The sequence below is a fragment of the Atta cephalotes genome, assembly GCF_000143395.1.
Source record: "Atta cephalotes unplaced genomic scaffold scaffold00057, whole genome shotgun sequence".
NCBI classification, from domain to species: Eukaryota; Metazoa; Arthropoda; class Insecta; order Hymenoptera; family Formicidae; genus Atta; species Atta cephalotes.
Window position 1 is genome coordinate 698,205 of NW_012130121.1, and position 17,685 is coordinate 715,889.

At 28.6% G+C, this 17,685-nt stretch overlaps 1 protein-coding gene across 1 annotated transcript; it reads right to left on the minus strand.

The window, feature by feature from the left end:
* Nucleotides 1–2,787: 2,787 nt before the first annotated feature.
* LOC105623407 (transmembrane protein 164) lies at nt 2,788–4,054 on the minus strand. The gene is given in 6 exon segments (XM_012204800.1): nt 2,788–2,867; nt 2,870–3,071; nt 3,149–3,249; nt 3,348–3,426; nt 3,494–3,610; nt 3,737–4,054. Coding segments are annotated over 6 exon segments (897 nt in total).
* Between the last annotated feature and the right edge of the window lie 13,631 nt (nt 4,055–17,685).

Sequence of the window (17,685 nt, forward strand, 5' to 3'; positions counted from 1 at the left end):
CACACACACACACACACACACACACACACACACACACACACACACACACACACACACGCACGCACGCACGCACGCACGCACGCACGCACGCACGCACGCACGCTCGCTCGCTCGCACATACACACACATTAGTAAAAAATTATTTAAAACAAAAATAAATATATAAATATGAATCGTTATTGAAACAATTAAATAAATTCAATTCATCAAAAATAAAATATTAACAAGATATATTTACATAAATAAGACAATAATGTTAATGTAATTTTAATTTTTCCTTTTAAAATATATGTAAATTTATTATTAATTAACGTATTATTAGTTAATAGAAAATTTCATGTTACAATTATTTTATATAACAATAAAAAAACTGTTGAATAAGATTCGACTAATTTATGATTAACTGATGAAAAGTATTGATTATTAAATAATAATAAGTTTACATTATTTTTTACAAAAACTAAATGCAATCTATATACAAGAATCACTTTTTATTAATATGCAATAATTAATTACATTATTTTTAAATACTGATTTTTTCACAATTTCTATTCTCTCTTAAAAAAAAATCTTTCATGATTTCCACTTTGATAAAAGATATTATAATAGTATTTTTATAATATCATGTCAATCTTATTTGCTACTTTAATTCGAAATATTACTATACATATCTAATGCAAGAATTGGAACATTCTCGTGCAAGAATTATGATCATTCTGTTTTTAAGATTTAATATGTAATTTATATATATATATATATGTGATATATTTAATTTAATTATATTCTACAAAGATATCTACATATTTGAACTCTTATATTCAAATTACAAGATTATATAAGTTAATTTTTCTATATCGTTATTTTAAGTCAATTCTATACAATGTCACTAATATTACTATTATTATCAATATTAGATACTAATAACATGAATATCGTACTATCAAGCTGTTTTCATTAAAAAATAAATTTCTTTCTTTAATGGCAGCTTACTGAAATTGTTTTGCTTTAGTCTAAATCTGTAATAACATGGATCTATTTTAAAGCAACAACGTTTACAGAAATTTATTACACAAAAAATTTATATGGAAAAGTTGAAAGGACATAAAATGGACGTTAGTTTTCATCCATGAGAGCTATTTTAAATTTTAATTTTTGTGTGGACGAAAGCATTAATTTATAATCTATGCATGTATCTATTTATTATCATAATATACTATAACATAATATACACCACAAAAATCGAATTCTAAATTCTAAAATTTTCTCACTATTATAATAAGAATATATTTTCGTATGCGAAAATTCGTATAGTATGTAATTAGATAGGAACTGTCATATAAAAAATATTTCCGTATACATGACTTTCGCAAATAGAATCGTAGATTTATCAAAATAAAAGCATTGTATATGTCATAAAATGCTTTATCAGCTCTTTATGGTCTCCCGATTATGTTTAAACCTAAGAATTATTAATGTTTAAACCTAAGAGATGATACCTGAGGCCAAAATACTTATATTACATTATATGCATTTTTAAACTGAGGAAATTTACGAAGTTTCACAATTTGCCTTCTAAAATGGGCAGTATTAATCATGAACTTTTTATCAATAACAATCTCCTTCAGTCTCCTTCAATGATAATATACGATATAACATCAATTATGATTTATTAAAATTTTTATAACTATTGAATTCAGATTAAAAAAGAAAGTTAAAAAACGTATAGTTTCTTTGAAATAATTAATAATTATATAGATGTTACAATCACTATATGTAAATAGAATTTTCTTATCAAAATCACTTTACAAAGAAATTTTTGTTCTCTAAAAATAAAATATTTGATGTTAAAGCAAATTTTTATTTCATTGTTTGTATCATTAAGACAATTGGGCCTTTTTTAATGCGCCTCGGACCGTGCTACTAAGAAGATTTACCATAAAACCTCGTAAACTTTTACTTTATGCCTATCTATTATGTATAATACATAGATAAAATATTGCAGTTTCATTATTTGAATACCTTTATTTCTATTGCGAAAATAAAAATATTAAAAATGAATATAAAATGGTGGCACAAAATGGTTTGTATACAATGTGTTTTTATCTAATGTAATTATATTTTTAATGAACCATTGTTATCAAACGTCAGTTTAAGCCTCTTTGAGATTCTGCACAAGACTAGGCATGATAAGCTAGCATGATAGTATTTGGACAGAAATTCATATTTCAAATTGACTATTCTTATTCGTTTGATACTATGTACTAATGAATTGAAACTAATATGATCACAACGATTGTATCAAGTTATCTATTTGGTAACTTATGTATGTATCTATGAAAGATTTTAATCCTCCAAAAAAACAAAAATCTTTTTAATATCTTTTAAATAAAAGTTTTTACTGGAAATATATTAATTGTTTGTGTTGGACTGTAACACAATTAAATCTGTCAGAAATTCATTTTTTCCTATCTCCCATTTTTAGTTTCCTTGTACAGCATATTTAGGAAATGATATAATAGACATAATTATAAATTGTTTTAATCTGTAAGGAAGAAAAATCTGATATTCTTATATATCTATAATTTATGATAGAATTAATATGTGCGTGATTACGAATGCAAATGTACATTATGTAAAAATATGTAAAAATCTGTGTCATTTCTTATATTTAAATATTCTTATATAACCTTTGGTGATGCAATAGTAAATATATATATATACTCACTGAATCAAGATGGATGTGCTCAGTTCAAACATACCTCTGATAAAACAATTTTCTCTTCCATATTAATCAAAATGTGTATGGCCATTTCCTGAGGTGTTAGATTCTTCACATAATTTTTCATTCTGTTCATATGTATAATTTTTTTTGGAATAATGCATTCCAGCGATGGCTTAACTCTAGTTAATGGAAACTTAGTCAATAAAAAATTAGATATATAACAAAACAGCTTGCACAAAGTGGGACATAATATTAATTGATGAGTTACTGCCCATAATCGATAATTTTGACCTTCAAATGGATCCAAAACAGCTGCACATAACATATGACTAAGATTCACCTGTACAGGCTACAAAGAACAAATAATATTGCACATAGATTTTCAAAGGATTATAACATCTATGTAACAAGATATAATGTACAAACCAAGGCAACACTTTGAACAATCCAAAAGTGATATCCTACATTAAGGCCATAACTGAGGATTGACCAGCTCATATCAGATAAGGGCTCAATATTATATACACCTAATGGAATATTATATAAATATTATATAAATTGGATAATGGAAAGAGTAGCACAGTATTATTATTCATCTACTCTATTATTCTTATTCAAATAATACCTCCAATCCTCAATAAATAATATGGTATTATAAGCATCAAACCATGCTGAATATAGTACAATGCTTTGTCTGCAAATATCTGTAAAAAAAATCTTATTAAAAATTTCATTTTACATAATATATTTAATTGCATAATTATGACTTACAATGCGAGACTCTGTTTCTGGAAATAGATATGCTAATACCGGTCCATTCAACAGATTCAAATGTATCCTAAAGATAGTAGTGACCATTGGGCTAGGATCCGCAGCCAGCAAATATAACTGTTTTGTAATAGAAAATATAGTAAACATAGTAAAAAATTTGTTAACTTGATTTGTAAGAAATAAAATTTAATTTATTATAGAAATAAAATATAATTTATTATAATATAATTCAAAAAAGCTTACCTGTAATGCTGTTGTAATATGACAAGGATTTAATAGATATATGACAGTTCTGCTGGTGAATTTAAAACCGATTTCCATCCCCAGGACCAATGACATCATAATCAACAAGACTCGCCTGCCTACACGGTCCTGGCCAACGTAAGCTAGTTTCTTTGGCAAAGTTATTCGTTTGAGACCCCATATAATACAGGATATAATAAATACAGATATAAACAAAGTTTCTATTATCCGTCGTTTCAGTGTTAAGTAACTCGCGCATTCCGGACCGACATTGCGTGGTATAGAGCCATTCACACCACCATATGCCCACTGGAACATTGCTCTAAATTAACTTCTCCTCCGGAACTGAAACAGAACAGCAATTGTTCTCAAGATCTAATCTTTTATTGACTGCAGTCATAATGAGCAAAATAATCAAACGACTTTAGTGGAGACACTCAATTATTTTTCTTAACATAGAAATGAGAAACAAATCTTTTAAGTTTAATTGTAGATTGTAGAAGACCGTTTTATGAAGACCGTATTAAAAATAATTATCTAAATCCTGAAAAAATGTTTTTTTTATGTTAAATAGACTTCAATTATATATTATTTAATATCTTTTGTCTTCGTTACAAATTATTTGAACATTTATATTATTCGGTAATTTATTATTTTGTAATTTTGCGATCTTTTTCATTTATATTTTTGTTACTGAGACTGACTAATGAGGGTCGAAACGTATCATTGTATTTAAATTATTATAAGATTAAAATTCACATTAATACTTAACATCCTGCATTGACTCGCAATCTTTATCGTTTATCTTTTGTTTTTTTAAATATAATTTTAAATATCGAAAACATCTTTGTTGTGCTTACGAATAACATGTTTTCGAAATTAGTTATAACTAGTTTTTGAAACTAATTATACATTCTGGCCATCACTTAGAATTAAGTCTTATATCCACTTTAATTATTTACAGATATTTTTATACAGAAATCTTTTGGACAAATGCAAAAACTGAATTCTACAACAATAATATGGCATCAAATGTTTAAAAAAAAATACATATTTAAGCAAAAACTTTCAGGGCCGAAGTAAAATTCTGGTTCTTGTGCTCAAAAGTTTCTTTTCGATAATTTTTCTCTCTAAACTTGATACAGTGAAGAAAAAAAATATCGAAATGACACACAACTAAATATAAAATAAAAATAATATTTTGCTTCATGTAAAACGAGAAAGAATTATGAAGCCGTTTTAATTAACGATTAGTATGTTGCGGCAAGTCGAACAAGGTTAGAGTCAGCGTAAGCCAGAGGACATACGACGCTTTATTGATCTCGATGTCCAATTGTCAATCATTTGATATGCATAATCTTGTGTACCTTAAAACAAAAGATGTCTTTCGCCACAATGGAATCCGTGCTTGAGTAATAATACCTGCACCATACACTAAAATGAAAACAATTCAGAACATCGGAATGTCAATAGACTTGACTCCACGGGTTCGAAACCCCCCCCCCCTCCCTGCCCCCTCCAATAGAACATCGATTGGCTGACAGCGAACATACGAGGCAATCGAGATATCGTTACCTGGCTCCTAGATGGCGGCATCTTCATCAAAAATGTACCGTTTGCATTACACTTTTCTGCACTTTCGATTTATCGATTTAATTTAGGCCTGTTCTTTTTTGACTAAACTTTTGCACCAGTTCATCTTCCTTTCTTTTCTCTCTAAGAAGAAAGAAGAAGAAGAAAAATGAACTAGTCAAAATTCAGTCAAAAAGAACAGACCTATTATTATATTACATTAAGCTTGTGTTGCTCGAAACCTTTAAAAAATTTTGAATTTAAAGTGAAATAAAAACTAAAAAAAATAATCAAAATAAAATCAAATAAAATATGATGATAATGAAATATAACAAATTACACATCTGTTAAGAATAGTAAATCAGGAAAAAATTACAAAATTTGTTTATATCTTTATAAGTTCCTAAAGAAATTATGCAAAATCATATTTTTTGTAATTAAAAAAATTTTGAAAATATTTTTCATTTTCATCACAAAATATTTTTAATTTTTTAGTTTTCAAATAATTATTTTTAGATTAATGAATTAATCCATACAAGTTTAGATTCGCTATTTTAAAGGACTATTAACCCACAACAGTTTTGCGAGAAACATCTTGGAAACGTCTTTGGAAGTACTTCTGGAAAAATTATATTTGGGAAAATACGTTAGTCGAGCATTTATATTTTGTTTGTATCTGGAACTGAATTATTAAAGTTATACGTGTTATATATAAATAAATATATAAGTAATAATCAAAAAAGAAAAAAAATCAAATATAATTAAACTTAATTATAAATTATTTAAAAAATGGAAAAATATACTATATATACGATTCAAAAAATTATTTATATTTCTTCTTGTATTTGCTTAGACATGAAATCTTTATATATTCAAAATTTTAAACTTTTGATTCGATAATTAAATCTATACACAATTAAATAACGTAATTTTTGTGTAGTTTACATAAAAATACATGACTTAAAAGAAAAAATATATTTTTTCTCAGATTGTCTCTATAGTTGATACGAAGTTTTTGATTTCGATGTACTTATATATTTTAACAATAAGAGCCGATTTTATCAATGCCATTAACTAATCGGTCATTAACTGATCAACCGCATTATTTGCTGTTTAGTAGAATTGATCAATTACGATTGACAATTAATTCCGATTAATCGAGGATTGATGAAACCGGCCCTAAAAAAATTACATAAACGATTTTTAGTTTTCAGTTAATTTTTATATTTTTGAATTAATAATAATGTAACGAAATGAAAAAAATATTTATTTGCAAATTTATAAGATAACATAAATTTTAGAATAAAAATAAATCTTCAACAAAAAAAGCAGCTTTGATAAGCATTTTATGCTAATTGGATATACATTGAGAAAAACTGTTGACTTGTTTAATAGAATAGAATATTAGATCTGCGGTTGGTACTACGCGATCTACGTTGGTACATCATCGTTTCACTCGATATCACGTGACACATCTAACGATTAATGAAATAAAACGCAGGCGCAAGGTTGAAATTTAAACAAGAACATTTTTTATACGCAAATACTTACATATCGATAAAAATCTCTACCAAAAACATTCAGGATAACATCGACAATTATCGTAGCTTGTTGAAAAGTGTGTAGAAAATATCTGATTCTTATCGCAAATCCAAATTATTTATATCTTAAATTACTGTACACCGAAAGGGCGGGAACTTTGCGCGCGCAAGTGCAGCCATGACAGTTTCAACGGCGCGAGCCGAAGCACTAAGACCTAGTTGCTCCGTAATTAATCGCCGATTTCACCCATCAAAAATGCACAGTGAGTCCGAATTTCTATTGGAAATAGCGACTAAGACGACGAGTGGTTGCCAGAGAATGTCGGTTGTCGCGGATCTTCGCCATCATTGCCGTTTTGTCCATTACGATCGGTCACATAATACGGGTGAGTATAACATTTCGATATCAGATACGCAAAATGGTCTGTGTGTCTTCTTACGAGAGAATTGAAGTGATTAGCAGACTTTCTTTCTTTCCACTGAATGCTGCATATTAGGTATTCCAATTCTAAGATCACTCGTGCATTTGTTTCCATCACTGGATGCAGTGTATATCAATAAAGTTTGCATTTGATTACATTTGAATTGTCGATATAAAAAAGATGTAATCCAATCAAAATTCTTTTATCGTGCACGTCAATTTATATCTTAAATTATTTTAATATTAAAATGTCTGAATATTACGCACATTGTGACATTTTCGACGTTTGGAATGCAATTTTGCAAGGAATTGCGAATTTTACCCATTAAAAGTATGCTCGAATTTTTTCCAGGTACCGTACATACAGAATACAGTGACGGATGATGGCTGAAACGAATGAATTATTGTGGATTCATCGTTTTTGTCATATCAATGTTGTTCGATAATTAGCAACAGTATTGTATGACACCGCGATGCCGGTATAAGTTTCAATGCTATTTGCATGCGAAAATAATTAAGTTTTCTCGAAAAAATTGAAGGAATTAACTTACTTTTCGTTAGGTATAGCATTAGAAATATTATTGTAACAATATATATAAAACATATTTATGCTACTGGAAAAACTACTACTGGATATAATATATTGTGGGAGATATAATATATTGTGTTTTCCAACAAGAGACATTTATGGCAGTGCCATGTCTCCAAGAGATGGCAATAAGTTGTATATGATATGCCAAAGCTTGTGCATTACGTCTACTTAAGTCTCTAAGTAAGTGTTATGACAATTCTTGTGCTCAGATTCTAAGAGTGCTATTTCATTTATGCGTTTTTGTCGTACGACAAATATGTACAGAACAGTCCTCGGATCTCTCTATCCCAATCAATAGACTTGAAAAATTTGTCGTACAAAATGCACAAATGAAATATAATACCATGAATCATTACATCCTTGTTGTTTGCTAATGTTAAACAAAGATGAAATGATCACTGTGTACCTTGTTGGAAAGCTCCGTGTATTTAAAGTGCAAACGTTTGTCAGTTGCCTCAAGTGAACTACGTGTGATCGTAGCTAGATATAGCTTATCATTTCGATAGAGTTGTAATGTATATCAATTTCATCAAATAAATCTCATGCAACCATAATACTACTTATAATAATAATATAATCAATTTGAGTGTGCACTTAACGAAAATATTTATGCATAACAAAATTGAATATATAATATTTGTATGCAATTTTATTGAAATATGCAGAATTGCTACTATATAATAATATTGAAAAAAAATAACAGATAATCGTCATATTATGTGCACAATCTATAGTAAATTTGAATACTCTTGAGGCCTCTAAACGTAATTCTTGATTTAAAAGAATAATATTGAAGTACTATTGCGCATCTAATGAAAAGTTTATCATTGAACATAATAATAATCGGCACCACAATTATATGCACGAAACGCGTTATGGCATTAAATGCATTCTATTTCATGTTCTCTGTTTCATGTACTGCAGAAATTTATGTTCTTCGGAAATGACGTGCGTGGCAGATATCGAATATCATTGGATAGAGCGTAATTAACTGCTCATTTCCGGTGTTCGTCCTTTCCTTGATGGAGTTTGTTTGTAAGACGTAACTTGCAACGGATGGAGTAAACTGCAATATTCCGGTGGGTAAGCAAAATTAATTATACATTATTTAAATATGTACAGAATCGTAATAATACGTATACTACCCTTATAACGATTATTTGTTTTAACACAGAAAAACATGTTTGGTTGAATTAACTAAAATTTTGGTGGAAAATAAACGCTTCGGAATTCTAGTTAGATTTACAAGATTTCTGATTAAATTTATTACAATTCTAGTTGAAATAATCAACAATTAGTAGATTTAATTAGAAATCTAGTAGATTTAACAAAAATTCATTCACCAGAATTCTAGTTAATTCAACCAAACATTTTTTCCATGAAGTATTTATCAAAGAATTTACATATATTATGGAAGAAGAGATTTTTAAAATAAAGTTTTATTAAAATATTGCTATAATGGAGAAAGATATTAACAATATCAATAATATTCATGAATTTTACAAACATTTCTTGTTTTTTTCTGATTTCCATACTGATTTTATTTTTATCTATTCTCTCTTTGCAGTTCTTACTTAATTATTTATAAGTATTTGCAATTGAGAGTTTAAATGATGGTGAAATTTATGTATAAGTTAGAATTGTGAAAATATTAAGAAGTCATACGTTTAAAAAACAAGTTTATAAATAGTTTATTAATTAAGTGAATAACCACTTTTGATAACAATGATTAATAATTATGTGAATATTAGAAATAAAAACTGATTATTTAAAATAAGGATAAAAATACATATATAAGAAATATAAAAATAATGCACGTTAATTAAATTTTATTGTTTCTTCACACAGTGACCACTAGAGAGTACTGACAACTTGATTGACTTCATTGTTTAACAATATCAATTTGGCTGGCAAAATACCGTCAAAATATGAATAACTCTTTACGCGCGCGCTCAAGGTAAATTTTTAGAAATTATTATGAAGGCTACCTAGTTTAGAAAAATGGAATGTTTCTAATACAATATTGTCACACACTATTGATGTTAATGAATTATTAATTTTTGCATAAACATTATGTTATTTGAAATACAAGTTGCAGCGAATAATTCATATTTTTGATACACTAACTTATTATTATCATAATTACAAAGAGATTGGTAAATATATTTATATCGGATATTTTAATATACATAATAATTTTATTATATATAATTTTAATTAATATTTGCAAAATAGCAGTATAGCTCTAATTGTTTTGTAGAGAGGTTTTCAATAATATTTTGAATGATAAAAATGAATGATAAAAATGACTTTTTCAATCTCGTTATTAGCGCATGAATATATTTCTCATAATTTTTAAACTTAATTTACGATATTTGCAAATCGTTTTACAGCTGTGTGACTCAGTGCAAATTATATGTTTATAAATATTATTAATATGTTGTGTAAAAAGATCACACATATATTATAGTTAACTTTATATACCTGATGTTTTTTTAAATTAATAATATGTGTACTTCTCGTAATGGCGGCAAATGCGCCGAGTTTATACTGTGTTATATACGCCATCAATTCTTAGAACTTCATTAGTGTAGGCTTAAAGACTCTTATCTTGCGTAAGAATGTACTTTAATTATTAAAACAATCATGGAGGAAAAATTGCTTGCGCAAAAGACATACAGATTGACTTTCAATAGCTTTTGTAATGATAACCTTTTCAATACGTGCATATTTTATGAAAAATTCATAACATTATTAGTAAAAGTTATATTAAATTTCACATTTAAAAAAAATATATATGAATAGAAAGTTTCCCGCTATTTTTGTTTAAAATAATTAACAATAGCACTTTGTATGTAAAATTTTCTGGCTATCATATATCATATATCATATCTTAAAATTTCTTAAATCTTTCTATCGGTTGTCTTATTATATTACACAGATGATCTTAAAAAATTCTTTCTTAACTGAAAAAATTCAAAAATATTTTTTTATATTTTTCAATATTTGATTTCAAATAGCATTTATGCAATATATATTTTTAATCATTATTCATATATGATGCCGTGAATAATATAATCGCTCGAGTTTTTCGAAGCCTTAAATGGAATTTAATACTAGAGCACTTATCATGGAACAAGTCGGGATTCTAATCGGAATACTCTATTTTTTCCCTAAAAATAGACATCTGGAGAATAATTGAATAATTCTTGAATTGAAATTCATTCCGACCATCATTCATGATAAATGCCTAGAACTAAATTGAATATAGAATGATTATTTTTGATTAAAAAAATATATGTGCAAAATAAATTTAATCTCAAATTATTTAGAAATATGTTAAGGATATAAATTTTTTTATTGTACTCTATTATATATCTTATTTTGTTCTCAATTAATTCATTCTTACACGATGTCTACTTAACATCTAACACGGAGCAACCGCAAAATAAAATAGGATTGTTCGTTCTTTGCGATATTTCTCAAATTTCTTCTTGAAATACCGAATTTAGAAAAGAGTAAGACGAATCGATAAACATACGCAACGAGTGTTGCCGAGTGAGTCAGATTTCCAGGGAGTCCTGGCCATTGTTGAGTACAAATATACACAAACACATATACAGGCACATACGGACGTACGTATACACATAATGACAACATGCTTATAGTGCGGTAGTGCAAAGGCGGAGCGCGCGGCATCAACGGTGCGGGATGCGCGTCGCGAACGGCCGAACGTGTCATGTGTGCGCACCGCAAAGTGAGCAGCTTGGCACTTGCAGTTGCACAGGCCTTAGGCTTGAATAAGGGGAGGAGCCTCGTGCATTGCCTCGCGCACAATTATCCCCATTCTCCTTTTGCGGCTTCCATTTCTGCTTCGCGCGTTCTCGTCCCCCGTATCCTGTCTATCGTATATATCGGGGGTTTCACCACGACGCCATCTTGCTCGCGTGCATTCGTTCGTTTTCTTGGCTCTTTTTTAAAGTCTTTTCCATCGAACTCGCACTTTCGCAGCCCGCACGGGGGTCGCCAGGGTCGCCTGGATTGCCTCTATACCAACGATCTGCACTAGGCATCCCTCAAACGGAGAACATTGAAGAGGTGTTGCTCGACAAGATAGCTCTTGACGCTGAAATAGTTCCAGTTTCCATAGTTACTACTCGCTAGATACTCTCTTCAAACTTTTACAGAATATTATTTCTTCAGAAGTGTATTCATTTCAAATATACAAATTTCTACAAAATTTCTTGTATCTATACAAAAAAAAATGATTTATTGACGGGCAATATTCTAACTTTTCTTATTTATTCAGTAACACTGAGAAAAATGTTCTGATTATACCAATCAGAATTATCATAATTGAATTTCTGCTTATCTTGACTAGAATATAATAGATATCACGATTATAGAATATAATAGAATATAATAGATTTAATTGTAAGTGTCTAAGAGATTTAGTCCTTTAGAAGTAATTATATTAGAATTCCAAATACAATCAAATCGTTTTTTCTCAATACATATTAATGAAACAAATAACATTTTATATTAAAAAAAGAGCATGTATTTATTTCATTAATACTATCATTGAATTAATAAAAATATTTTTAATTAGACTATTGATACATCATTTAAACTGTTATAAGTACAATGATATGATACAATGATACAATATCATGATACAATTACATTTTTTATGTAGTCATAGCTCAGCGGAAATCAGTCAGCCTGTATTTTCAGAAAGACGATTCCTTTCAGGATGTTAAGTATTATGTAAACTAACAGTACAATTAGCAACTTAAATATTTTATGATACTGAAACATATTGCTTTTTCAATCTCTTATTGTAATGACACTGTTTGCGTTTTTTAAAGATAGAGTGTTTACTGTTTGGAAAAACCTGGAATTTTTGGGATTTCCTTTTTACTCTTAAAAATAAGAGATTTTGAATTCTCATTTTAAAGAGTGAAAATTGAGTCTTAAAAAAGAATGGCTCAATTTTCAATCTTTAAGAATGAGATTTCACTCTTTCGAGTGAGATTCATTCTAAAAATTTTAGAGAGTATATTATTCCTATAGGTTTCGCGGTTTCAATTATAGAAAACGATAAATACATCGAGAATTCTTGTCTTCTACTAATTTATAATACAAAATTTGTTTGCATTACTTGATTCTAATTATTTCAAAGTTGCATTAAAAAAAATCGTCTAATCTTACCTAGAATCAGGGTTGGGTAAGTTAATGTTTTTTTTTAACTGAATAAATTTAAAATTAATGGCTTTACAAAATTAATAAAATAAGTAAAAAAAATTAAGTTAAAAGTTGAAGGAATAAAAAATTAACTTAAGTAAGTTAAGTCAATATTGAATTAACTTAAGTTAAAAAAAAGTTAATTTTGAAAAAAATTATTTTTTAGATCATAATGTCCTAATTTTTCTTAAAATGAAATTAAATAACTACAATATAGATTATTAAATAAATTAAATTTTAATTTTTGTATTCATACGCGATATAAGTATATAACACATAACGATATAACTACATAAATTATAACTTTAAAAAAACAGCCAGCACATAGAGAAGATGCAAAATCAATGATTACTTTTTAATAAGTCTTAAGCCATAAGAAATTGACCAATTACAATCGAATGCGAGAAGAATATTTGACTGTAATTCAATTGATCAATTTCTTATGACTTAAGGCTTAAAACCTATTGTAGATCTGGACTAAGGCTTATGGCATAAGGCATAACCGCATAAACCAATCAGAGGGCTGTATTAGCATTTTAAAAAATTACTTAAGATGGTCTTAAAATATGGACAGATTACGAATATATACGTTCTTAGTCTTATTATATCTTATTATTTTTCTAAGATATTTAAAAGAGATAAAAAAATTTTTTAACTTAAAAAAATGTTAAAAAGTTAACGTTTAAAAGTAGCTTAGTTAAGTTAAAATTTAATGCATTTAAAATTAACTAAGCTAAAAGTTATTAACTTTTTAACTTTTTTTTAACTTTTAACGTTTTAATTAGTTACTATCCAATTCTGCTTAGAACAAAAATACTTGAAAAATCCAGGATTTATCAAGGAATTTTTTTACAAGATTTCAGTAAACATCATGAAAGATGACTCCTCTCATTCAAATGTGAATAATGTATTTACACTGATATCGCCTCGTATATGTGTACTTTATGCAAAATGCAGAGATAAAGGCTCGAAGGTACAACACGCGAAGAAACGAAATATTGTAATTTTACCGCGAGTCTGTAATTGCCGGTATTTATTGCGTCCGCGATGGATTATCATCGTTGTTATCCACTCGATGAGACGTTACAACAGCATCGATAATCGTGAGATTATAATAAATCGGCAAATTTACCGTTATAACACTGTCATTTAAGAAAAATATGAGAACCTGGTAATAAAGTCCGATGTTTATACGACGCATAAAAGTGTCCGGCGTTGACGAATGAATACCGATATTTCGTGCGCGGAATATATCGTGTGGAGCCGATAAAATTTTTCAACGGTACCGCGGCTTATACGTGGGAATATGCAGTTGTTACGTTTTCCTCGTTATCGATATTTGAAAGCAGTATTAAACGGTCTGATAGTTATCGATACCGCGGATCGGTCCGGCAAACTGGCCGTGCATTATTAAGCATTGTTAACTTTATACACTTGTGACATATACGCCGTGGATATTATCATGATTTAAGCACGCGGGGATATGCCATGGCTAACTCTATCGCGCACGTGCATTTAAAATTAAATTGCTGAGTATATAGTATGTGCGCGCGGGAAAACGGGCTTCGCATTGGAGCTCTGCGGTTTAGACACACCAGCTATCTTGATTCGCGATATGAAAAAATGAACCTCTTTTATGTATCGGCGGCGAAGCTAAATAAAAAAAAGGCGACACAGAGTTTCCGAGATGTTAATCCGTTTTCGCGCGCAACCTTCCAACTCGTAAATTGCGGTCGTCATATACCTGTATATATATGCCGAGTTCGTTCGGTAATCGGAGAAATACATGAAAAATGCGTCGACATGACGATGTCGGTCGCATACATGTTTGCTGATAACGTGAATTATTGGAAAATACATGCCGACTCCGATACGTGGCTTTCAACCGATTCATGTCATTTTTCAAATAATGTGCAAACAGTATGCAAGTATATAAAAAATTCTACTAAATAATTTATTTAAATTTTATAGTAATCTATTTCTTGAAAGATTATGACGAATACATCATTTTATTTGGAATATTTGAAAACAATTTCAACTAAACTGATATTCCAACCTAATTTTAAAAAGAGCACTTTACATGCTTTGTTAAATCTGGCGAATATGACTTATGAGTACGATGTTATCTGATATGTGTTATAATATAAAATGTTTTATATTTAAATCTTTGAGCATAACATTTAACTCCAATTTAATTAAAGAGAATTTGCAGCAAAGTTTGTTATTTCATATATTCAAGTAATTAATCATTTTCATTATGTGATTTTTGTTTACGCATGAAGAAATAAATATATTTATCGCAAATATTATAAGAAATTTGAAACTTGAATAGAGATCTACAGATTACGAGTAAAAAATTTTAAAATTTTTGTAAAGATTTAAATTTTTCTAATTTTCTAGACTTTCTTAAATCTTTTTAGATGTCGTACAAAAAGCACTCTGAGTTCCTGATACAAATTGAATTTTCACTAATCTGAAACACAAGATTACATATGAATGAATATTCATTAGATATATATATTACATTTGTAATACAATTTTATCTACACGTGTTTTTGTGCTCACGCACATTACTTTTATGTATGAATTCACATGAATATACTTTTATGAGAAAAATTTTAATTTACACTATCAAACAAATATAAATATAACAACTTTATTTTAGAGGAAAGTGCATGAATTAAAAAAAAAATTGAAATTTTTGTCGTAAAACACTTTTTGTTAAATCAGCACGATCTTTTGACTTTGTTCTTTCGACAATCAACTTTACGCGCTTAGTATTATTATAAGTAATTGTCATTTCAGCATGGCGGACTATAATTGGCCATTTCTTAATGCTGGTTTACGAGATAAAGTAACGACTTGCCGACAAATGCGGTAATAGGATGAATTACATTAACTTTATATCGCGCGCGCGAACCTTCGTACTATTGCCTTGGAACACTCTATTTTTTTAGCATATAGTTTAGAAATTGTTATTTTTTTATTTAATGCATACACATTGCTTTCTTATACCAAATAAATTTAGATTATAAAATGATACATAAAAATAGATACGATTACAGGTAACAATCCTTAATATAGTCAACTTAGAAATTATGATTTTGCTATATTTTTATGGTAAATTTTTAAATAAATTTTTAATAAATGAAATAATAAATTTCTAAAAATTATTTACATACTTTATTTGTATTATAAAAATATTTTTATAAGATTTATTTAAAAAATTAGTATTATCTACACACAGTGCAAAATATATAAAATTATATTTAGGAAATTTTCTAGCATATCACTTTCCTTGGTTTCATTAATAAGAGTATTTCTTGAAATGGTCCTTTACAGTTTTTAGCCGTAAAAGCGGAAATGAACGATTTTAACGCAGTCGTATCTTCATCAGAAGACTACGTTGAAAAATTTTCACACGATGTCTTTTTTTATGTGTACCAACACTTAATTCTAATTATCTCATATACTATGTGCGTAATTATAGTACGCCTTCGTAAATTGCAGGATGTCGTGGAAGCGATCCATACAATATTCTTCGAGTTTTTAATAAAAAACAAAAATCAAGAACATTTATGAAACGAAGGAATTTCTAATAATAAGTATAATGAGAAATTTAATAAGTATAATAGATTTTATTTTTTCACATTTTTTTATTCTCTCGTGTTAGAGATACTCGATTGTTGCCCACTGACACTCGCGATAGTGAAATCGTGATGAAAAATATAACGCAGCGTATCTCCCAGATAATTATGGTCTCCTTATGAAATGTTTCGTACGTGAAAGATGCCGGACATACATACATGTACACATCTATGCATTTCGAGGCGTCATGCTTACGTGATCAACATTTTCTTAATAACGCGCGCGCGCGTTTCTTTATGTAATGTAAATCTCGCGGTTATTTCAAGTGACTGTTAATAGCGCCAGGCACCGTATAATTATAGGTATGCCTAGATATGTATGAAACTATAATAAAGCTAAATTTCTCTACGATTATATGTGGCCTATTTTCACCATGTATAAATTTATATACTTAATACAAATAAAGTTTTTAAAAAATTAAAATTATTGAACTATGATAAAATTAAAGATGAAAATGAAATTTTTCAAAGCGATTAATAACTTAAAATCGTGAGACACTTAGATTCAACAATATTATTAAGCTGAAACTATCAACGTATTTTGTTATCGTCTAATTTTATACTAAGCGTCCCATTTTACGATCCATAATTAATGGAACTTGTGATATACTATAAATTTCCGTATTTTTCAAGAAATAATTAGAGTCATTAGTGACTCATAATAAATACCTCTGAAGGATTTCGTGCAATGTGATTGATGCATATTCAGTAGAAAGAAACTGACCAGTACATGGTACCTGTTGATTTCTGACGTTAATTCCCGTTACCAACTTGTCATCATACAGGTAGTTGAACTCCTTGACGACGGAGGCTGTTTGGTCACGCAGATTACGTTTTATTGTACACGACAGTGTATTCTGGATGAATCTCATCATATGCCATGCACTCGCACAATATTCGCTCTATCACGTTTTCATGCACTTCAGATATAA